This window comes from Ovis canadensis, chromosome 3, assembly GCF_042477335.2.
Source record: "Ovis canadensis isolate MfBH-ARS-UI-01 breed Bighorn chromosome 3, ARS-UI_OviCan_v2, whole genome shotgun sequence".
Classification (NCBI taxonomy): domain Eukaryota; kingdom Metazoa; phylum Chordata; class Mammalia; order Artiodactyla; family Bovidae; genus Ovis; species Ovis canadensis.
In genome coordinates, this window is record NC_091247.1 from 23,640,822 (window position 1) to 23,666,636 (window position 25,815).

At 40.1% G+C, this 25,815-nt stretch overlaps 1 protein-coding gene across 1 annotated transcript in view; it reads right to left on the reverse strand.

Annotated features, from left to right (window-relative positions):
• NBAS (NBAS subunit of NRZ tethering complex) overlaps positions 1 to 25,815 on the reverse strand; it is a 341,977-nt gene that overhangs the window by 16,766 nt on the left and 299,396 nt on the right. The window contains exons 48-50 of the mRNA XM_069580217.1: positions 22,419 to 22,614; positions 6,320 to 6,459; positions 2,223 to 2,361 (exon numbers count right to left, since the gene is read on the reverse strand). Of these exons, the coding sequence (XP_069436318.1) occupies positions 2,223 to 2,361; positions 6,320 to 6,459; positions 22,419 to 22,614 (475 nt within the window). The remainder of the gene's footprint in view (positions 1 to 2,222; positions 2,362 to 6,319; positions 6,460 to 22,418; positions 22,615 to 25,815) is intronic.

A 25,815-nucleotide genomic window follows, 5' to 3' on the forward strand; every position in this document is an offset into this window, starting at 1 on the left:
AAGGCACTATGGCAAAAGAACTCTTGATAACGATCTTTCATCTCATCAAATTACATCAGAGAGGGGATAATGATCAGCTTCAAAATGGGGAGCAATACAGCACTTTACTCCTCACCCCAAGAGAATGATGGGCTCGTGGGAGGCAGTGGACTACATGCTGAGGATGAAGAAGAGAACAGACAGCCTTGGCTCACACTCCACCCAGAACTGGAGACCTTGCAGAACAGACAGAATGAGAGCCCCCTCTGACATCATGGGGTCTGACCCCTTGTTTCAGAGATGAGAGAATGGAGGTCCAGTGATATGAAATAATGTCTTCCTAACCTAGATTCAGTATCACTGATGGTAGGACACTTCTGGCGTCTGGAATTGACCCAACAGAGTGCAATCTCAGCTCATGTGAAGGCAAAGATGAAAAGCACGTTATTTATTCAGCCTGGTGCGGGTAACTAGCTGTGTTCAGTCCTCACTCTGCAGTCTGCTGAATCCTGCCTTGACGGAAGCAGAGACGCTGCAGCCACGGTTCCCATTCTCCGGGTGCTCACAACAGAGCAGAGCCGGACACCAGTCAAGAGGGCGTGGACACAAGGAAACCATAGGCTATCAGAGCAAGGGGGCTGCTTTTTGGTGTTGGTACTTGAATTATTTAAGAGAACAATTTTGTCATTCTGGTGGTTGAAGACATCTTCAAACGGACTCAATATTTTAAATTCAATCAAAAAACACTTAGCCAGTCCTTCATTTAGAAAACAATTCATTAAGTGTGCATTCATAATGAGAACATTTTCCTTGCCTGATTACAATGAAAATTCAAAGAATCATATTTACAATTTCATTTTCAAGTTTATCTCCTATGTGGTAAAAACTCAAAAATCAATTAATCAACTTAATGCCATTATCTAGATGCTTAAATGTAATTCGTAGATTGCTCAAATAATATATTGCTGAGGCCAGATCCACGGCAGGGGCTGTAGCTAATATGTGCTTATTTTAGAATGTAAATATATATATATGGCTTCTAGGAGACTTGGGTTTGATCCCTGGGTTGGAAAGATTCCCTGGAGAAGGGCATGTCAATCCACTCTGGTATTCTGGCCTAGAGAATTCCATGAACAAAGGAGCCTGGCAGGCTGCAGTCCATAAGGTCACACAGAGTCGGACACACTGGAGTGACTAAGCAGCAGCATATATATATATATAAAAAACATAAATATCTCTGGGACAGTTGTGTTATGGGACCAAATAGAGAACACAGGTCAACATGTGTTTTTACCATGTTTACAGAGAATAAATATTGTGGTTATACAATGTTATTACAATGATGTCAAAAAGTATATGAAAATCAAGAGTGGCTGGTTACCTGCCAAGGAACACTAATGTAACCACTAACTGGCCTGGGTCAGGCAGACACGACACTTGAACTACCGCGACCTCTTGCAACAGAAACTTGAGTTAGACATAAGTTCAGTTCAGTCGCTCAGTCGTGTCTGACTCTTTGCGACCCCATGAATGGCAGCACGCCAGGCCTCCCTGTCCATCACCAACTCCCGGAGTTCACTCAGATTCACGTCCATCGAGTACATGATGCCATCCAGCCATCCCATCCTGGGTCGTCCCCTTCTCCTCCTGCCCCCAATACTTCCCAGCATCAGAGTCTTTTCCAATGAGTCAATTATTCGCATCAGGTGGCCAAAATACTGGAGTTTCAGCTTTAGCATCATTCCTTCCACAGAAATCCCCGGGCTGATCTCCTTCAGAATGGACTGGTTGGATCTCCTTGCAGTCCAAGGGACTCTCAAGAGTCTTCTCCAACACCACAGTTCAAAAGCATCAATTCTTCGGCGCTCAGCCTTCTTCACAGTCCAACTCTCACATCCATACATGACTACTGGAAAAACCATAGCCTTGACTAGATGGACCTTAGTCAGCAAAGTTAGACATAAAAGGGCATCCAAAAAAAAAAAAAAAACCACCAGAAAACTGGGTTCTACTGTGGGACTTGTGAAAAGAAACTGCTTCAGAGCTCCAACAAAGAGAAAAAGACCTCAAAGCATCCTTTCAGCACTGCTCTTCTTCAGTTGATCTGTTACAGATTACGGGCTTTATCTACCGATAACTTAGGCAAAACATTACCCAAGCACAGTTGCTGATACTGCTTCTAATAAAGAGGTGGGGAAGGAAAGGGATGACCCCCAGCAAAGCCACTTGAAGCATCCACTCACCTCGGCAGGCAGCATCTGCTCGGTATTATACAGAGAGCGGCAGAGTTTCAAAACTTCATTCCCCAGCCCTTCCTTGTTCTCCGTCGTACATCTGGTGAGCATCACTGTGGCCAGTCTCACCCACGGATTATTGGTCACGCTGGTTTGAAGGGAGAAAAATGCAGGCATTTGAAACAATGAGACTTAGGATGATTGCGGTAAGAAATTTAAAAATAGAAAAGAAATCCCACTTGTTCAAGTAAAATGCTTTTGGTAAACTGTAATCATAGTCAGGATGATGCATTTCTTCCTGTATCCCTTGGAGAAAAGACCCCATCAAACAGAGGGAAAAGAGCTTGCTGAAGCGTAGACAAGCGCCCAGAAGCCAGGGGGCTGTGGCTAGACACTGACCAGCACAGGTGGTTCAAAGCCCAGCCATTCGGGCTGACATTCCGGCTCCCTGGCTACTTGGGTGACTCAACAGAGATGACTAAAACACTCTCAGCCTGGTTATATGCTTATGGGGGCGGGGGGCGCCACCCAACTTTTCTGGGCCTCGGTTCTTTTCACTGTGAAAAAGCGATTTAATGTTTTCCTTGCATCACTTAATGAATGGTGCTTGTTATGCGAAGTGTCACTCTTGATAGCAGGCACATCTTAATTATTATTCTTATTTCTGAGACGTAAAAGCACAAAAGTTTGTCTTTTGTTTCCCTTCTCTGGCTACCACTACTCTGAATTCATAAAAAAATCACGATTTATATTTCAAGAAATAACTAAAGGGTACATTCATTCTGGGGTACTGATTTACTTACAACATTGTACAATAATTTTACTATTTATCAAGAGTTTGTTGCCTCATTAAAGCACAGCTATAGCTTCTAAACAATGAGCACCCAAGGAAGGTCCCTCCCTCGAAAGAATTTCATTGTTTGTGTCAGAGAAAAACATCAAGTGCAACAACAAGGGGACGCCACAAAACTAGCCTCTGGCAAAGCCTTTGTGTCTCAGCTCAAACTAACAACCTGTGAGGACAAAGGATGCTGCTTATTTCAAGGTACAAACAAAGCCGGGGAGAGTGTCTGGTTGACGGAGGAAGAGTCTTTAGACACTCGGGACTCACCCTCTGCTTTCCTCTTTCAAGTCTGGACCCAGCTCCCTAGGGGTTTTCCATAACTGTCTCTGGCTGTCTCTGTGCAGCAAAAATGCTGCTTCGTCAACACAACGCATCTAGTGGTTTTGACAACAACTATCAGAATGGAATTTCTACCAGCCAGCTGTGGCACTCTGGAGGAACACTATGGATCTTCCTGAATGCAAATCTATTATGCTTTCCTTGTATGGATACGAGGGCCTGCAAGGAACTAAAACTAAAAATCCGAAGTTGGGACTGGTAAATCAGCAGTCATGTGGATCAAGCTCAGTCTTCAGTTATGAACTTGACTGTGTTGACTGGCGACATTCAGCCACTGCCACGCAATCCTTCCCTCCCGCTCCACTCCCCGGTTTTGGTTGCTTCAAAAGTGCTACAGCCTAGAGTCATACATTGTGTTGTCTGGGGGAAAAAAGTACTCAAAAGTACTTTAAAGCACCTGTTTCTTACTGCATGATGAGCCAGGAACGAAGCAGAAATGGACTTGATTTATCACTTTGTTATCTCTAGGTAGAGACAGGTGGTACAAGGATTAAGTGGATTGCTAATGCTTGGTTATGATACTCATGACTGGTTCTAATGCTAATGATCTCACAAAGGAGGTTAGCAAAACACAGGATAGCAATTTACATGTTTCACACAGGACTACCAAAGTGAGACTGTATCTTTGAAAATGAACCTCTTTTTGTCTATAAATACATTCATTAAATGTTTTAAATGCAGTAAATGTTTTAAGAGAAGCTGAGCTTGTTTCTTGCAGGTGAGTAACTTGAGATGGTCAGTGTTCCAAAAGTAACAGAAACTGCAGAACCAAAGTTAACTAATCCACCAGAAGTTATCATATTTTGGATTTGAAAAATTCTCTCTAGACTGAGAGATTCCTTTCGAGCGTATGAAGAAATCTGTAATTCAACCCTAATGACTTTCTGAAAAAGTGAAGCTGTACTGACAGTCTAAACCAGTGGGCCCACCTCTGTACCCCATTACCATCTCCTAGGAGCTGCTGAGAAGTTGATGCTCAGGTCCTGTGAGTTGGACTCAGAGAGTCAAGCATGGGACTCCGCTTTTAACAAGCACCCTCAGGTCCTGAGGCTGCTCTGCCCAGATAATTGGGGACCGAATGGAAATACTGTTTCAAGGGACTGTCACAAGAAAAACTGAAGTTTCTTTGACATGAGAATTTGTACTTCAGAGTTTCAAAGAGTGAAGGGAAGAACTTACTCTCAAAATCGGCATGTCAGCCTGCCAATGCGGCCACAGAAGATGGAGATCTAACAGCTGCTGCCTGCCCTTATGGAAACACTTGGTTAAAAATGCAAACCACAACACCCCTCTCTTCCGTTTGCTTCATAAATTCCTAACGGTCTCATCCGAGGGGGAGAGGCCTGCCTAGATGTTCCTTAGCAGTCCTAAACTGCACACGGAATAATCTATTTTCAGGAAAGCATCCTTCTGCAATGTCTGAAGTGGGGAGATGTATGCTGGTCTGGGTGCACAGAGCACTCGCTGACACGGGAGGAACGCAAAGACGAGGCCTGCCCCAGGCATTTGGATCAGACGCGGGAACTCTCGATTTCTGCCAGCAAGGAGCAGCGGTTCATGACAGGCAGCATATGTGCTCAGAGGAGATCTGGCCACGTCTTCCATAGGAACCCGTGGCTGATAGCACAAAGACTATCCTTGCGTGTGACTGACTACTCCACATGGCTCCAATCTCAGTATGACACGGAGGAGACAGCATGGGCTGAAGGTTCCAGCAGCTGTTGGAACTCAGCCTCCTCCACCTCAGGGCCAGGTGATGCCTGACATTATTTAACTTCTGAGCTTCCATTTTCTCATTATAAAATTAGATAACATCACCTTCCTGCAGTAGCTTTGCTGTGTGAAGTGATAATACATGTCAACTGCACATAACACTACGTGCTGTCAAAAAACAGGAATTAGAGATTTATTCCCCATGGATTTTCAAATCAGCATTGTAAGCCATGTTAAAAGAACATCAAAACATTTTTGGGTAAAAATGTGTGTGTGTGTTAGTCACTCAGTCATGTCTGACTCTTTGTAACACCATGGACTGTAGCCTGCCAGGCTACTCTGTCCATAGGATTCTCCAGGCAAGAATACTAGAATGGGTTGCCATTCCCTTCTCCAGGGGATCTTGTCAACCCAGGGACTGAACTGGGGTCTCCTACATTGCAGGCAGATTCTTTACTGTCTGAGCCACCAGGGAAGCTTTGTTGATATCCTTAACCAGATGTTATTATCAAGCATTGTCTCTATTTCTAAATGAAATATTTGTGTTTAGGGCTATGGAGAAATGGAAAGAAACCACGATATTTCAAGAAAAATAATTCTAAATTCATCTAAAGGCTAATACTGATTTTATATTCTTCTTTCTTGGCTCTCCTGCAGGCACTGATTTTTTTAAACCTAGAATCTAGACAAAAGAAGTCTACCTTTAATGAATCTGAGTCAGTTGCGGGGAGGTAGATGAACCTAGCGTCTCTTATACAGAGTGAAGCAAGTCATGAAGAGAAAAACAAATAGCATATATTAATACATATATATGGAATCTAGGAAAATGGTATTGATAAATCTAGCAGCGTATGAACTTGTGGACACAGCGGGGGAAGGTGAGGGTGGGATGAATTGAGAGCGTAACACTGACATATATACACCATCATGTGTAAAACTGTTATGTGGGAAGCTGCTAAATAACACAGGGAGCCCAGCCTGGTTCTCTGTAATAACCCAGAAGGGTGGGATGGGGGAAGGGGACAGAGGCACAGGTGGGAAGGGATATACATACATACATACATATATATACACATATGTATATATATTTATGACTGAATCGAATTATTGTACAGTAGAAACCAACATAAAATTGCAAAGTACTTTTCCACCAATTGAAAAACAGATAAAAAATTTTTAGTAAGAAGTCTACCTGTATGTTAATACTCACGTGTACTCCCGTTTCATAGGTGGCCAAGCCTGCAGGAGCAAAACCAGGTGCTGGAATTCCACCTCCTGGTGACTGGCCTCCAGGAGCTCCATGAAGAGCTCACAGCGCTTCTCTTCATCCTCGACATCAGATACATCCACCTGGAAAGGGAACACATACCTGAAACTCATGGCAAAGGCTCCTGGATTGCTTTCCAGAAAAACTCAAATCGGATTATTTGATTAAATGCTCTTTCAGAAATTTTTACAAACTGTCAACAACACCTAACTTTACTCCCCCCAAAACCTTCAAAAGCTCTACGTTTTACCCAATTTCAAACATTTATGTTAAACGTTGCTTAGAATGAAGTCATAGGAAGGTTCTCCACATTCTTTACGAAAATAATTCAAAAAAGTAGGTTTTCATAGAACTGACTTATTTGCATTCAATGTATGTCATTTAAAAATACAGTTCAGTTTCACTTGAGATTATAGCAGTTCATCATACTCAATGTCAGCCAATAAATTATCCTGCCATTGCTTCATACTGTCTAAAATATTTCTGTAATTGAAAATTCAAGATTTTATTAAAATACATTTGGGGCTTTCCAGGTGGTTCAGTTGCAAAGACTCCACCTGGCAATGTGGGAAGCACAGGAGACAGGGGTCCAATCCCTGGGTTGGGAAGATCCCCTGCAGGAGGGCATGGCAATCTACTCCAGTATTCTTGCCTAAAAAATCCCATGGATAAAGAAGCCTTGTGACATGACTGAGCAACTGAGCACACACAAAGCATATATGACAAGGAGATATTTTGCTACATATCAAAGTATTGATAAAATATCTTTTATTCACAGCTCCGTTTCTAAAGAAGTCTGTCAATTAAAAACTATTTTTTTCTCCCATTGAATAACCTAATAATACTTCTTTTACATTAAGGCCGTCCTCATATCTCCAACATCTCTGTCAAGAAAATACTTGCTCTTTTAAGCTAGAAAGCAGTTTTAAATATAAAGAAAGCCAAAAGCTGGTTCTCCTGTTTCCTAGCCTCTCTTAAAACACATCCTCTGTATTTGGGTATGTAAGACTCAAGATGATACCTTGCAAGGATAATGAGAAGGGATGTTACCTATATATTTGCTAAACTGCCTGTACTAATGCATGTTCCCAAAACATTTGATTTGATGGTCATCCCAGCTCTGATCCTGAGCAGTTACCTGAAAAAGTTATACTATGAATTCTAAATTTTCACAAAAGTTGATATATACCATGTAATTACTGCTAATTACTACAGAGAGTCTTGACACAGTAACCAGTCAGATCCTTCAAAACCTGACCCATGTAATTCTTGCACAGAGTAACAACTAATAACCCCGAAACTTCCTCTAGTTTCTGAAATAATTTTACAATACAGTCAGTCAGTTGATCCTTATAACTGTCTTGTATGGAGAACAACACAGGTATTACTAACCTCGATTAACAGATGAAGAAGCAGGCTTGTCTGTCCTGGTAACATGGCTAGCAAGTGGCAGAGCCAATATATAATTATGCTCAGATCAGGATGTTCTGAAACTAGAGGACTCGGTAAGCTAGAGAAGCTTTGAATTATTTCAATTAGCGGTCTAATTGGGAATTTGGCAACATTTTCTTGCCTATTTATAAAGAAATGTTAAAAAAAAATCCTCTCAAAGTCAAAGCATCCATTTGTCATTGCCTGGCCTCACCACCTGCAACTCCTCTCCAGCCTCGGGGCCTCGTGCTCTGTGTATTCATCGTGCCTGCTTCCACCCCGGGAACTTTGATCTCCTTCCACTGCCTGGCACATTCTTGCTTCAACACCTGCAGGGCTCATTCCTTTTCTTCAAATCTCTCAAATGTCACCTTATCAGGGAATGCACTGCATAACTGTCCCTGCTAAACTAGCGTTCGCCCACCCCATTTCTCTCCCTCGCTTTAGATTCCTTCTTAGCACTTAAAAGTTTGTGACATATTAACGTCATTATTTGAGAAAACAGAAACATTTGTTTGCTGGTTTATCCCCACTACTTAAAATAATGCCTGATAGAGAGTAAATGAACAATAGTGATTAAGTGAAAGGCAAAGAAAGGGGGAAAAGGAAAGATATACCCATTTGAATGCAGAGTTCCAAAGAATAACAAGGGGAGATAAGAAAGCCTTCTTCAGTGATCAATGCAAAGAAATAGAGGAAAATAATAGAAAGGGAAAGTCTATAGATCTCTTCAAGAAAATCAGAGATACCAAGGGAATATTTCATGCAAAGATGGGCACAATAAAGGACAGAAACGGTATGGACCTAACAGAAGCAGAAGATACTAAGAACAGGTGGCAAGAATTCACAGAAGAACAATACAAAAAAGATCTTAATGACCCAGATAACCATATGGGGTGATCAATAGCCTAGAGCCAGACATTTTGGAGTGCGAAGTCAAGTGGGCCTTAGCATCACTACAAACAAAGCTAGTGGAGGTGATGGAATTCCAGCTAAGCTATCTAAATTCCTAAAAAAATGATGCTGTTAAAGTGATGCACTCAATATGCCAGCAAATTTGGAAAACTCAGCAATGGCCACAGGACTGAAAAAGGTCAGTTTTCATTCCAATCCCAAAGAAAGGCAGAGCAAATGTTCAAACTACCGCACAATTGCACTCATGTCACATGCTATCAAAGTAATGCTCAAAATTCTCCAAATGAGGCTTCAACGGTATGTGAAGCAAGAACTTCCAGATGTTCAAGCTGGATTTAGAAAAGGCAGAGGAACAAAAGATCAAATTGCCAACATCCACTGGATCATAGAGAAAGCATGAGAATTCCAGAAAAACATCTACTTCTGCTTCACTGACTACACTAAGGCCTTTGATTGTGTGGATCACAACAAACTGTGGAAAATTCTTCAAGAGATGGGAATACCAGACCACCTTATCTGGCTCCTGAGAAACCTGTATGCAGATCAAGTAGCAACAGTTAGAACCAGACATGGAAAAATGGACTAGATAAAAATTAGGAAAGGAGTACATCAAGGTTGTATATTGTCACCCTGCTTATTTAACTTATATGCAGAGTACATCATGTGAAATGCTGGTCTGGATGAAGCCCAAGCTGGAATCAAGATTGCCAGGAGAAATATCAATAACCTCAGCTATGCAGATGACACCACCCTTATGGCAGAAAGTGAAGAAGCACTAGAGAGCCTCCTGATGAAAGTGAAAGAGGAGCGTAAAAAGCTAGCTTAAAACTCAACAACATTCAAAAAACTAAGATCATGGTATCTGGTCCCATCACTTCATGGCCAATAGATAGGGAAACAATGGAAACAGTGAGAGACTATTTTCTTGGACTTCAAAATCACTGTAGATGGTGACTGCAGCCATGAAATTAAAAGATGTTTGCTCCTTCAAAGAAAAGCTCTGACCAACCTAGACAGCATATTAAAAGCCAGAGATATTACTTTGCCAACACAGGTGCGTCTCGTCAAAGCTAAGGTTTTTCCAGTAGTCACGTATGGATGTGAGAGTTTGACCCTAAACGAGGCTGAGAGATGAAGAATTGATGCTTTTGAACTGTGGTGTTGGATAAGATTCTGAGAATCCCTGCAAGAAGATCAAACCAGACAATCCTAAAGGAAATCAACCCTGACTATTCACTCGAAGAATTGATGCTGAAGCTCCAATACTTTGGCCACCTGATGCAAAGAGCTGACTCATTAGAAAAGACCCTGATGCTGGAATGATTGAAAGCAGGAGGAGAAGGGGTCGACAGAGGATGAGATGGTTGGATGGCATCACCGACTCAATGGACATGAATTTGAGTAAGCTCCAGGAGTTGGTAATGGACAGGGAAGCCTGACATGCTGCAGTCCATGGGGTCGCAAAAAGTCAGACACAACTGAGTTACTGAACTGAAGTGACTGGATGCCCATGATCTTCATTTTTTGAACTGAGTTTATGCCAGCTTTTTCACTCTTTTTCACCCTCATCAGAAGGATCTTTAGTTCCTCTTCACTTTCGGCCATTAGAGTGGTATCTATTATCTGCATGTCTGAGGTTGTTGATATTTCTTCCAGCAATCTTTATTCCAGCTTGTGATTCAACCAGCCCAGCATACTTTGATATATATATTAATCTAGGATTTGTGTCCACATATTAAACTACCTAAATTTATCAAAATTTACCAAAATGTTTATCTTGTTCATAATGCCCTAATAACTAAAATGCAAAATAAATTTTTGTATAAAGAAATATAAAAGAGAAATGTGAAAGAAACTTCCAGCCTGGACAAAATGGCTTTGACCCATTTTTCCCTAATCCTCTCTGCTAAGCACAACTAATAACCATGAAAATACTTAAAGAGACACCAAAAGAGAACTCATAAAGATGATAAAAAGAAAGCAAACTAGTTTGGAACCCCAGGACTGGAGGAACGACACAACAGAAGCAAGCCACTCAGACCCAGTGTTTCCTGAGTCCTGACCTAGAAGTGGAAGACATCCCGGGGAAGGTTATTTCTCATCAGAATTCCAGAAGAAAGGGACAAAGTAGAGCTGAAAGAGTATTTTAAGAAATACGTAAAAATCAGGAGGGGAAGTATTGCTCCAAGACAACAAAAGTTAAAGCAAACACATCTCAGAGGCTTGCAGTGGCTATGAGAGCACATAATTTATATCAGTATCATGTGGATTAAAACTCCCTAAAAACAAGGCCCCTGGCTGAGTATGAATGTGGACCTGTGAAATAATCAGATTTCCTCTTTTCTGGGAAGTACTGCAGTCCGTATTGAAATATATATCCCTAGTATCTAAATATATTTCATAAAAGTTTAAGTACAGAGAACTGACTTCAGTGACCAAATAACTGCAATATGATATGACTATAGAACCTATGTTAATAGCGAGGAAAAACTGTAGGTGGCTATCAAATGCTCCATAAGAACTTCATAACAGACTTCATAACATACTATATAAGGAGACTCTAAAACAAGCAACAAAGGGAAATTCAACTAAATGACCAGCTTTTAAAACAGTGCTGGAAAAGTCAAAGTAACACAGAAAAATGTTTATTTTGGAGGCATTCCTGGACCTTTCTGAGGCTTAATGTCTTCTTCCTAAAATGGAGATACATATGTCTATGATGGTTGTGAATATTAAATAAAAGGATATGGATAAGATAGCCAGCAAGAGGCTGGCACATGGTAGGCACACAATAGATGGCAGGCATTATTCATATTATCACCTCCATAATATGGTGTATATAAAAAGGCAGAAATGTGTGCTATGATTTCTTCAAACAAGAATTATGCCTACAGATTAGGCAGGACAGAAAAAGTACATGAAGAAATAACGGCTATTTTAGGATAATGGAATCTTGGGTTAACTTCTATCTCTTTTTAAAATTTTGCTTATTTGTGCAATAGTTAATGTATTTGGAATGACTCTTAAGCATGCTTTGCATAGAACAGTAAAAATAAAATTGAGAGAATTGCTATTTTTTTCCTACACTTAGTTTCATTCTGTTCTTTTTTCTCCAGTGAAAACGAAAGTGACATATATTTCTTTTAACACTTCTGTCCCGTCCCCTATGGGGAGGGGGTGAAAATGTCCACAATTTTACAGGCATTGTAGAGTTGGTCCCAACTCCATACTGACACCACTAACCAAACATCACAGGATTTTAAAGGGTAAAATTCAAGTGTGACTCAAACATAAGAATACCTCTTTCCCTATTGTCTCTGAAAGTGATGTTTTTCTCTTCATTGAATTGGGTGACCTGAGCCCTTGCGGTCAGTCATTCGTCAAGTAGCTACAGCTTCCTTATCAGACATGGAGTCACTGTCCTCGAAAAAGTGGACTGAGCCACTAATTCTCAGCTGAGAACAGGTTTAACTTTAAATTTCTCTGTGGCTGCTTGAAGATGAACATGACTGTCTTAAACTGAGACACCCCTCCTGAAATCTGCACTCTCCTGTAGGCAACAGTAGCAGCTTAATCTTCAGATATTTGTGAATACGAAATAGGTATTAATGCTTATGAAAGTACTTATCAACAGAAAAAATCAGCAACATTTAGAGGATTATTATTGACAGTAGGCTTATTCATCACTGTATACTATCTTCCATGTGAGTTTTCGAGCTACTAGACTGGTTCTAAAAGGTTCATATGATGACATCCAAGGCTCTGTGCAAGTCCTCTGGGGAACACAGTAAAGTCAGACCAAACCGGTGTGTACACAGGGCTTCAAAACACAAAACAAATAAACAAACAAATCCCTACTTCAACAGATATGTAGAAATATGAAAAGGTGAAAGAAATGACTTCCAGAAGACTAGATTCCTGTTAAACCTACTACTTTTTTTTAAAGTTTATTCCATTTTTTCCCATCAATATTGAAGTATAGTTGACTTAACAATGCTATGTTTCAAGTGTACAGCAAAGTGATTCAGTTATATATGTACATGTATCTATTCTTCTTAGATTCTTTTCCCACATGGGTTATTATAGAATACTGAGCAGAGTTCCCTGTGCTATACAACAGGTCCTTGTTGGTTACCTACTTTATATACAGTAGTGTGTATATGTTAATCCCAAATTAGGAGTTTGGGATTAACAATTACTCCTTTTGTAAGATTCCAGGTGGCCAACACTACCTGTTGTGTCCATTGGATCAAACGTGCATCTCTGCGGAAGGGAAGCCAAATATTCAGAAGACCAAAAGGTCACAGGCTGTTGAACGAGCTGTTGAATTTAGTCATAAACTGTCAGACTACTCCCCACTAATCTAAGCAGTACTTAGACCAGTGTCTGGTACACAGTAAGTACTCAATGAAGAAAGAAAGTGAAGTTGCTCAGTCGTGTCCGACTCTTTGCAACCCCATGGACTGCAGCCTACCAGGCTCCTCCATTCATGGGATTTTCCAGGCAAGAATACTGGAGTGGGTTGCCATTTCCTTCTCCAGGAGATCTTCCTGACCCACAGACTGAACTCAGGTCTCCTGCCTTGTAGGCAGAGGCTTTACCATATGAGCCACCAGGGAAGTCCAAGTACTCGATAAACAGTATCATTACCATTAATTACAGTGAAAGTGAAAGTGATACGCTCAGTCATGTCCAAGTCCATGTGACCTCATGGACTGTAGCCTGCCAGCCTCCTCTGTCCATGGAATTCTTCAGGCAAGAATACTGCAGTGGGTAGCTCTTCCCTTTACCAGGGGATCTTCCCGACCCAGGGATCCAACCCAGGTCTCCTGCACTATGGGCAGATTCTTTAACATCTGAGCCACTAGGGAAGCTGATTAATTACTGTAATGGATAATTATTATTAGATAAAAGAATATAAACCACACTAATCATGATTATGCCTATTTCTGAGTATTTATGTTTTATTAATAGAAAACATAAAATTGTGGAAATAAGACTAAAGTTGAAATACTGAAAGTAGGGTAGCTATCTTCTAGTCAATTTTCTCATTTCTATGGCAGAGAACTATAGAATAGATGCAGCTATAGAGAGAATTTCATAACTACTCTATCTTGCACTGTTTGTAATAAAGGCAAAATGTGTTGCTGAGACAGCCTGAGGATTCAAACAACGTTCCCGAACCCACGGGGAGGGAAGAGCATCTACCACAGGAAGGGTGTCCTGACCAGCAATAAACAAGTGAGACACTGATTTACTTCCTACCTCTGCCTCCGCTGATGGGCACACACATTTAGGCTCTGCTTCTCTCCGAAGGAGTATGAGGGAAATGAGTGTCTTTTTGTGAACTGCTCAAGAATAAAGGGTCCTCAGTCGCCATTAAAAAGTCCCTCCTAGTGTGTGGCAAACACATCCTTAGGATGGGGAGGGAGCCCAATGACAGAATTAAGTTCCCAAGGGTTTTCCAGACGCTTGGAGTTGTATGTGGGGCGCACAAACACAGAAATATACAGAAGAAGCTGGCGACGGCACTCATGAGCCATGTTCTCCAGCCTACTTCTTTTACTGTATCTCTAAAACTGGACATGACACAATCAAGCGTTCCATGATCCCTCTCCATAAGCGAGTGCTGCTGTAACTTCAATACATAATACACATTTTCAGGTGGCAATATAATATTTAATGACAGAATCTTTCAAATGAGACATATGAGAGGGGAAATACTTTGTTTTAAAATAATAAGAAAGAGTTTGCCTTATAAACTTTTTCTCTAGGACAAATAATCAATCACTCCAATATGAGCCTCTAGAAGTACATGCTTAAAGAACTGCTATACAAGCGAAAATTTTAAGGCCAGACTTTGTTTTTTAGTTAAAGTTGATAAAGTAGTAATAGAGTAGTTCGTGGAGCCAGATATGCTTTCGCTGTAGTATATCACTTAGACTCAGATGGAATACTGGCCCTGTCGCTTAATAGCTCTGTGATCAGGTGAAAATATCCCACCAAGCCTTGGTGTTTTCATTTGTAAAAATAAGGTAATAGTACCTAACCTATCAGGGTATGTTGAGAATAAGATAACATAATATATAACATAATGCAGGACAATATAAATAGAGACACACACACCTGAATAGGTACCTAACAGTGAGTTAACACAGAGCTATTATGGTGGCAACAGTACTGGTAGTTCATAATAATAAATACCTAATACATAATAAGGAATAACAATACCTCATTCTGCTATGTTTTAGCAAAGATACTGTAAAGACTCCTTAACTACTCTGTGCTTATTTGCTCCTGCATTGAATGGAATTATAATAAAGCCTCCATGAAAGGGTTATTATGAGGTTTCAGTGATAAAATACACATACAAAGCCTAATGGTCAATTCACAGACATCCCTATAAAACATGAAAACTGACAGTACATAAGCATCTTCTCAAGTAAAAGCAGATTTCTGCTAGAACATTCAGAGCTTTTATTTTGAATCTATTTTTTTTATTACAGCTAGATACTATCCAAAGAGTTATGCACGGAAGAAAGTGGTAGCCACCGAGCTACGTGGGCTCCTAAATATTCTATATGTAGAATGCCCATATATGCTCCAAAACAGAAAGAACAAGAATAAAACCACATAAAACTGGTATATTCAGTATAATTACAGGTCGGGAACGTCTAAACTTCAAAATATCGTAAGTGAAAAAGAAAAAAAAACACCACATTCCAAAGAATGACCTCTCACGTTCCATGTAAATGTTTCACATATTCAAAACGTATATCCATATTTGAAATAAATAAGAACGGAGACAACCATACAAACAGAAATAAAATTAACCTACCAGTACTATAAGTGAATAAGCTAATCACACTGGAGGTGGTGTGTGTGTACGTGTGAAAAAGAGAAAGAGAGAAAAAGAGACAGAGACATAATCTTGAAAAAAAGATTCTTAAGTACTTTTAACTCTAAGGCTAAAGACAAAAAGAGCTCTACAGAAATATTCTATCTAGTAAGTTGATTGGAATTTCCATCACTACTTTATCTGTTCCTGAGATTAAACAAATAAATGCACTATGGATAAGGAGAGTCAAGTTTCTCACTGAGAGTGAAAGGAGTTTATAAATAAGGAAAGAGAGAAGACTAGAATAAACTGGATTGGCACTGGAAGTATCAACACAAATTCATGGTCTTAAAAGTGAACACAGATATAAAAATAGACGTAGACTTACATGTGCTCTGTCCCCTTACAGCATCTAAAAGCTGTAACACCACCAAACCAATGACTATACCTAGTACTCCAGTCTTGGCTTCTAAATACCATTCTTTATTAAAAAAAAAAAAAGTCTTTGATTGAATCTGGATGTGAGTAGGCAAAGTGTAAGAGGGTTTTCGAACATGTGTGTTCAAAAAGTGATGGAATGGGCACAAGTTAAAATGATCCAGGAGAAAACTTGAAAGGTTCCCAGTGGCTAAATCTGAGATAACTGGAGCAAAAAATAAAAACAGTGATGGTAATAGATTACAACCATAGAACATAATGAGAATCCTTGAGCTTGTAGTGATATAAATAAATAAATGCATAAATAATATAACGGGAGAACAAATGATAAAAAAATACCATTTGGGGAATACCACAGTGATCGTTAACTCAGGCAATAATCATCAATGTGTGCTAAAATTAATTGGTGAAAATGTGATGGGAAAGTGCTTACACAATCTCAAAGTACCTCACCACAAGACATTTATTAATCTCAAAGGGAAAAAGATAATTTCACAGAGAAGAAACATGGCTGACATCAGCTCAATCAAGTGATGCGAATGAACACGACTGGTAAAAGAACACATAAGTACCGTCTATCTCCTAAGATAATGTACTGGGAAGGATCCAACATCACTCCTGCGGTATTCTCACCAAAAATGCACAACTTGCATATATGAACAAAACTCAGACAAAGTCAAATTTAATGACCTTTCACAAAATAATTGTCCAGTGTTTTTAAAAATGTCAAGGTCATAAAAGGGGGAAAGAAAAAATGAGAAACTGTTTTTGATTACAGGACACTAAGGAGACATGGCATTAAGTGCAGTGTGTGACCTGACGGGATGTGGACCAAGTGGGACGGCCGACAAAATCTGAATGACGTGTAAATTAGACAAGGTATTGCATCAGTGTTAGCTGTGGTCATCTGAGATGGTAATATTTGGTGAAGATGCATGAAAAGTATGTAAAATTTTTTGCAAAATTTACATATTTTTTTCAGTAAGTCAATGAAAGTAAAAAAAAATAACAGAAGTTATGTCCGGCAACCCCATATTCCTACCACTCTCCAATATTCAAACACTTGTATTTTTCTGCCTTTCCCCTCCACTTTTCCTTCTAACCCACAGGAAGGATGAAGAGACGACCGCGGTGAAACCCATTAGGAGCACAACCACTTAGGCCATAACATGTCTAAGCAAAGGACACTTGGCTGTAAACTGTCCCAGTACAAATTATGCCAACTGGGACCTGAGCTGACCCCAGGAGAAGGCTGCCCTGAGATGGAATCAAAGCCATCCCATCCAGTCGTGATTACTAAACTCAAGTCTACTTCCCAGGAGGTGGTTGCTGGTGAACTCAGACCCACATGAGGCTATGAGGACAGTCTGCCTGTGTGACAGGATAAACAGGATGCCCTATCTCACCCCAATCCCAGAAAACAAAGTGCCGTTGAGAATTAAAACATACTACTGACATAGCCCTGAACTTGGAGTCTTTCTCCATAATCCACAGGATTTCTCCTGTGTTTCCCAGCTAATTACAGAGCATCATTTCCTCCCTGGTAACTTCAGCAGAAATTGGAGGGGCACTGGGCTTGTGTCTCACTTCTGTACCCAAGCAGTCATTGAGTATGCACCTCTTACCTCCAGACCATACACCCAGCTGTGCTGAGTTCAGGTCAAGAATCCTCTCCTTAGAGCAGTCTTACTGCCCCCAGACAGGACAGCGACCTGTCCTCCTGAGCCCCACACACTGTGCAGACTTCTATCACAGCACCCATGCACTTAGGGTATTAGCTCTGTTTACAAATCTACATTCTCCACCGGATTGGAGCCTTCACACCAACAGGATCTATCTACCTGGACTGGAGTAGGAGCTTTGCATGAATGATTCATTTAACTCTCACAGCATTTATCTATTATTCCCATTTTACACACGAGGAACCTGAGGTTGTAAGAGGGTCAGTAACTGTTCCAAGGCCACAGAGCTACTGAGTGATGAAGCTGAGACTGGAAAGCAGGTCTACACGGTGAAAAGCCTAAATGTTTTTCATACTACTTGCTTTGTCTCTCTATCTCCAGAGCATAGCACAGTGAATGGTGCACAGTCTATGTTTGGAGACTCTCCGATGAATACTTCACATGATGTTCGGTTCAAACGATAGTTAGTAGTCATGGCATTTTTCAGAATTTTAGCTAGCAGCAGTTAACATACACAATGCAGTGTACTGAGAGAGTGAAAAATGCTAAAAAGATGAAGCAATGCTTTCTGTGCTCTGAATCAAACTCCTGATTCTTCACACTTAATCACATTCTATCCACAGAGAGTGACTGTGGGAAGAGAAAGGGACAACACAGTAACAACAAAACACAACACAAATGTTACTGCTCAATGTATCCCCCTGGCAAATAGAAAGAAGAATAGTACACAGGCTTCTGGATCACAAGGATCTATTGCTCACAAGCTGGGTAGGTCATGTGACCTCATCTTCTAAGTCACGTGATTTCATCTAAACTGGAGCAAATGGTAACTACTTTGCAAGGTGGTTTTAAAGCTGAGATGCAGTGATGTACACTTTAGGAGACATTCCACACTCCCTTCTTCTTCCCCAAGGATCCCAGTGACCAGAGGGTGAAATTAAGAGGAAGAATCCGTTATTCGTAAGGAGGGACCTTCTTAAGGTCTCCAAACACCTGCAGAACCCAGTAATACAGATGCTTGCTCAACTTTAGTCATTTTAGGGAAAAGGACACATCGATTTCTCACTCCTATCTGGACAAACATGCTTAGGATTTGTTTGCTTCCACATGAGAAGCAACTGGCTGATCAGAAATCACTGTCAGCAAAATATGGCAAATTAATACAAAATAGTTTCAATCTAAAAGCACCAGGCCGCTCTGCAAGGAAACACTTCCATTATTCCAAGCAGATCATTTTATCTGCATATAAGGGTGCAGCAGCATGGTCTAATCTTCATTCATAGCAAGAACATTGGACTGAATGTCAGGATTCCCGGCCTTGCCACTTTAAAGGTGACCTTGGACAGGGCTTTTAAGATTTAATATTCATTAATTCAATAAATATTTACTGTCTGTAGATTCCCTGTTCTCATGGAATTTGTATTCTAATGGAAGAAAAAAGACATCACATAATAGACAGGCATATAAGCAGGAGGAAGTTAGCAGATAGTGGTAAGTGATTAGAAGAGAAAAAAAAAATCTCACAAAATAGGTTGTGACCCGATGTAGTCATTTTGGAAATGATGATATTTATGCTAAAATCTGAGGACGTGACTTCTTCATTTCTGGACATCCTTCTCTATAAAATATGACTCTTGAACAAGGGTGCTTTCAAACCTGTCTTCTAGTTCTAGGATTGTGATTTCACGCCTCTTAGAGGTACACTTAATGTGAATACATATTTTTAACATCAAATGATATCCTATGTTTGATTAAGAGAATTATTTATGACAATGAGTCCTAGCTTTGAACACACTTAAGGTTACAGTAAATCTTTTGTATGGAACTAAATAAACCTTTGCACACATAATTCTTCCTTCCTATTGATCTTTGAGCTCTGACAAAAAAAATGAGTTTTTTGTTTATGTTTTGGCAAATGTCACCAAGTTGGCCTCTGACCAGAAGGACTAATATGTCCTTCCATGTATACATGAATTTGTAATGAGGATGAAAATTGTCTTAAACTCATTTTTCTGTTGATCACTTATAACCACAAATTCAGACTGAAATTTTACAATGTTCTTTTTTTAGGTGATTTTTTTTTTTTTTTTTACATAAAACCAGGAAAAAAAATTGAGGTGATGGGATATGGAATTTTTTAAGGAAACATCAGTATTTTGACCCATATTTTTCATGTACCAGTTAACTAGAAAATTACAAAACCTGAAAAACTCAAGACAATTTGTACCAAGAGAATTAACACAGTCCATTCTCTCCCTCCCCTCCTTCTGCCTCCCTGTTGCCCTCCACGCTGGGGCACATTTCTGGGGTGAAAAGGAAGGCCTCTCATGCTGTTGAAAACTGAGGGCCTCTGAATTTTTAATTCTGTTAACTAATCATTAGAAAAGTAGAAATCATTGTCTCTCTGAGAACCAGTGAGGTAGCAGGCTACACAGACTGTGTATTGAATTTTGCAGGAGCTGGCTGGTTTCCTGGCAACACGTTGATTTGTGGGGCCACTACTTTGGGCACCTCGAGGATAATTAAATATTAAGCCCCTCTTTGATGTATGCAAAGTCTGCCTAAGAGGATTACCAGCCGCGGTGAAGGTAGCAGTCCCACATTTTCTGGTAATTGAACACTGCAGTGTCATTATCTGTTCTTATCTTTGCTCTGTAAGAATCTCTCTCTCTCCTTAATATTGCCTTGGAGAATGGAGATGGAGATAGGGAGAAACTAAGAAAACGAGAGCCCGTGCAAACAACAGTTCGGGGTCTTCTAGGTGTTTGGGAAATGGGGATGAAAACATGTCAAAGAAATGACAGAGGCGAGCAAGGCATCATCTGTCTCCTCTGGTTCAAGGCTCCATTTCACATAGCAGCCACGGCTCATAGTGTAAGAATCTTCTCCGAGACTGTAAACAATGGTAGAGGGAGGGTGGAGACACAAGTCATATGAAAGTTGCAACTTGTTCTATGAATATAACAGGAACGTTGAGGAAAGCATAAAAGCAGTTGGGTATACTGATATGATTTCTGAAGTGTTTAGAGCCAAATTAGAGTGCATGTTCCAAGATGATAGATGAAATGGGTATTTTCCCCCTTTCTTTGTTTCTACGCTGTTTCATAATATTTCTGGCGCATGGATCTGATGTGACATGAAGTGAGGCTCGAGAGAAACAGGCTTCATTGTCCTGCCAGGCTCCAGCCATCAGGGAAGAGAAAACTGAAAAAGGGTGAGAACTTGAAAAATGGAGGGTCTGTCAGAAAAATGCCTAAAAGTAAGAGTGTTCATTTGTTTCAGGATGAGACGGAAGCTAAGGTTCCACTTGGCGAAAATAACATGACCTAGTTTGTTGCTTAACCTCAGGAATGCTACAAAAACCTTTGGGTCTGCTGAAAACACACACACTTCTAACATCCACTGCGCCAGGGGCCTGGAGTGTCTGTCACGGCCCAGTGCACTTCTGTTCAGACTGCTCCTGAGAAAGCCTGTTAGTGGTCTCTTAATGCAATTCAAAGCAAAGTTTTAAGACTAAATAATTTGATACGGTCATGATGCTTCAGAGTATCATTCAGATATTAGTGGCTTTAATATACTGTTTCAGCAATGTGGCAGGATTAGAGAATATTCAATAAATCCATCTTTTTTGAATCTCAAATTCTCTAACTCTGAAGAATAGATAGTATTTACCTATTTCTCTCACAGAGGGAAATAAGAATGTAGAAGGTAATTCAGGAGATGTCCTGAGATGAGTCTTGAGACATTTTTAATATTTGGTTCTTTTTTTTTAAAAAAAAGAAGGTTCACTGCTCTTTAACTGAAGTAACAAGGATACTAACAGAAATTATAAGGCAGTTTTAAAATGAGAAGGTAAACTGGGTTGGAGTCAGACTTCCAGGAAGCTCTTTTGCAGCTTAGAAAGCAAGTCTTACTTTCTAACTTTTATTAGCCTATAGTCTGCAAGCTAAAGCACTTGATTAAGTGCTGACTCTTAGATACAATATCTTCAGGATGCATCAGTTTAGAATCTAAGCCGAAATTCAACAGCCACCGTATTTCTTTGATTTAGGAATTAGCATTTTCACTTAGTCAACAAGCATTTAAGCTCTGAATGTGTGCACAGCATTCTTAGAGGGCTTTGAAAAATGGTAAGCATATCCTCCAGGGTTTCTGAGTTTTCAGGTAGTGGAAGGATAAAACTTTAAGTAGCAGAATAATAATAATAATAATAAAAATAAAAATAGATCAAATGTGTGGAGTTCAAAGTTCAGTTAAGTTTCCCTTCAGTCAGGGAAGGATCCAGAGAGGTGATGGACTGAGTGAGCCTTGCAGGATGAAATGAAGAAACCAAGATCTTACGTCTCTGCTACATTGTGTCTGTCTACACATAGGAGAGAGGGCATTTGTGTGCCTGGGCAAGGCATGGCAAAATGGATGAGCTAAACTGCACACTGCATCACCACTTAGATCTGTATCTCTCCAGGGCAAGGGCAAGCTGCCCTAATTAATTGATACTGTGAAAAACCCTGACTGTATCCTATGAAGAGAAAAATTATATATACATGTCAGGTGACTGAGGTATCATCTACTCTGTATATTCAAACATATGGAAAAGTAAAAACAAACTGTGTTGCACATATTTAACCGCTACATAGCTGTACTGATGAACACAATGGGAAGACTGCATTAACAAGCTGATTATTCACTTGAAGGGGGTTTAAAGGAATCAGGACATGACCATCAGATGCACCCTTACCTGTCTCTGGGGCCAGGTGGCTTTGAGGATGGCCTCTGTTCTAAAGAACACGAGGAGCTTGCCATCCTCCTCAGTCAGGTGAAACGACTGTCCCAGAATCTGCAGCACGTGAATGCGGGGCCGCACGGGCCAGGCGTCGTTGGCACAGAAAGGCCGCAGCCACTCCAGCAGGTCCTCGGAGGACACCAGCTCTTCTCTGCAAAACAAGGGTTATATTGAAAAAGAAAAAGACTCAGTGGTTTCTAATTCCAGTAATCAAACGTGGTGACGGATCTAGACACTTTGCTGGGTTTTTTTTTTCCTGCTGAGAGGAAAAATGTAGGTTTGAAATGGCTTAAAGCAAACCACATTAGGTATTTAAAAACGATGTTAAATGCATGCAATTTTTAAACAGTATCATATTAAAATGAGTTACACAGAGCAGAGAAAAAATAATCAATATGTTCTTAGACGCTTCATTAAGCAAAGCTCAACTGTGTCTGACTCTTTGGGACCTCATGGCCTATACAGTCCATGGAATTCTCCAGGTCAGAATACTGGAGTGGGTAGCCTTTCCTTTCTTCCCAACCAGGGATCAAACCCAGGTCTCCTGCATTGCAGGGGGATTCTTTACCAGCTGAGCCACAAGGGAAGCCCAAGAATGCTGGAGTGGGTAGTCTATCCCTTCTCCAGTCAATCTTCCCAACCCAGGAATCGAACCAGGGTCTCCTGCATTGCAGGCAGATTGTTTACCAACTGAGTTATCAGGGAAGCCATTAAGAACTACAGCTTGTTGTAAAATTCTGTGTAGAAGTATGCCCAGTGCCCATCCAGTACCCAAGGCTTAAAAGACTTCCTTTTTATTGAAGTGAATTGACAACTAATTCAATGGGGGAAATTAAGGATTCCCCAAAGAGTTTTCATTAGAGCACTGCTTTAGAGTGATAACTGTCTCAACTGATAATAGTTCACATGGAAGGGTGCTAGCCAGAGTCTTGGATAACCACTTAAAGCATTTGGAAAAAAAATTTCTTTTGATTGAAATATCATTATTTTAGTCTTGGCAAACAAAATAACTCTTATAATACAATTTTCATGGATGGCTTATCCCACCAACTAGTTAAAACCTTGAATTCAAAGGAAAAAGAAGAAGTATGACCTATTTCTACTAATGATACTGATAGTGCTGGGTATCATTCAGTAATTTTATATTAAATATTACTAGTTGACAGTAACTATGCAAAGTAATTATAAATACTATTTTATTAAAAAATTTTCTGGTTTTATTGATATAACTGACGTGTGTGTGTATATATATATGTATACATATATAAAACATTGTATTAGTTTAAGGTGTAGTACAGAATGATTTCATATGTATATATACTGCAAAATAATTACAATAAACTCAGTTAACATCCATAACTTGATATAGATATAATTTTTTTCTTAAGATGGTAACTTTTAAGATTGACTCTCTTAGTAACTTTCAAATATACATTATATTGTTAACTAGAGCCCTCGTGTTATACATGTAAATTCCATTTTTACAGATAAGGAAGTAAGCTTCATGGAAATGACAGCATATGCCCACTAACATCTCTACTGGTACATCTATCCAAAGTCTATGCTCTTTTCTACTGTTTTTCTGTGTTTCAATAAGGGGTTAGTGGTGGTTTAGTCACTAAGTCATGTCCAAGTCTTGCGACCCCATGGACTGTAGTCTGCTAGGTTCCTCTGTCTATAGGATTCTCTAGGCAAGAATACTGGAGTGGGCTGCCATTTCCTTCTCCAGAAGATCTTCCTGACCCAGGAATAAAACCCAGGTCTCCTGCATTGCAGGCAGATTCTTGACTGACTGAGCTATGAGGGAAGCTCCAATAAGGGGTTAGAGAATCAAATTTTATACTACCCTAAAGATAAAATATAAATGTACGGTTATTAGAAAACTAGTAAGTTTAAAAGGATTCAGAGAAGGTGGGGACATGTGAACAACTTTCTATCCAGTACTAGAAGCTCTTTGCTTATAATCCCCAAATGGACCATCTCAGGAAAACAACTTATTTGATGATAATGTCGATGAATTACTTTCCATGACTCTCGAGAGTTTGCTTACATAGAAGCCTCACTCCCACAAGGCCCTAGAGATCCATGGAAAAGCACTGAATTATATAGATTTTATAAGAACCAAATCCTTAGGAGGCTTCCAGCAATAAATCATCTACACCAAGTTCCAAATTCCATGAACTAACAAGACCACAGGAAAATTTTTTTAAACTTCTGAGAATAAAATTCTGTAATACCACTGAATATTTCTCTCAGTGTGCATTCTATAATATACTTGCCAATACAATTTTATGGCAATTTAAGCTAAAAAATAAAGTTGGTTATTTGTATATTGAACTAAAATATGTTACAAAATGCCATGGACAAACTGGCTTAAGCATTTCCTACATGTACAAAGATATTTGTTAGTTTTGCCTTTGAGTGTCCTTCTTAACACGTACCAGAAATGGCAAAGCTGGGGGTGCAAAAGAATGCCACCAGTATTTCCTGTCTATCTACCATGTGCAAAGCAGACAGCACTGTGTGGTGGAAAAGGGTATCATTTTGGAATTTGACAGACCTGTGAATCCTGGCTCCATCCTTTCCTAACAACTCTCAATAAAAACTCATGAATGTCCTCATTCCCACTTTATAGTTAAGCAGACAAAGATCCTGAAAGTGTGTCTCTTGGAGTCTGTGAAACCAAGACAATGCGTACGAAGCACCCAGTACTGTATGTGACACAAAGGAGGGATTTAATGAACAACAACCATTGTCCAAATAATCATTCATTTTATTATCAGCATCATCAAAGTACCTGATGTTCAGGGATGAAAAACTGTATGATCTGGTCCTTAAAAGAACTAATAATACAAGGAAACAGAAAGACATCACAAATGACTATTCTACAAATTACTGCTGCTGCTGCTGCTGCTAAGTCGCTTCAGTCATGTCCGACTCTGTGCAACCCCATAGACGGCAGCCCATCGGGCTCCCCCATCCCTGGGATTCTCCAGGCAAGAACACTGGAGTGGGTTGCCATTTCCTTCTCCAATGCATGAAAGTGAAAATCAAAGTGAAGTCGCTCAGTCGTGTCCGACTCTTAGCGACCCCATGGACTGCAGCCCACCAGGCTCCTTGGTCCATGGGATTTTCCAGGCAAGAGTACTGGAGTGGGGTGCCATTGCCTTCTCCGTCTACAAATTACTAATATAATATAAATCGGAACAACTTTTTGGGAAGAAAAGTGGGTAGAATCAGGGAAGGCCTCCCAGAGGACGTGGCCTCTGAACAGGATCATAAAGGACAAACGGAAGGATACATGAATGGAAAAGGGGGGAAACATAATCCAGGTAAAGAGAACAGCACGGAA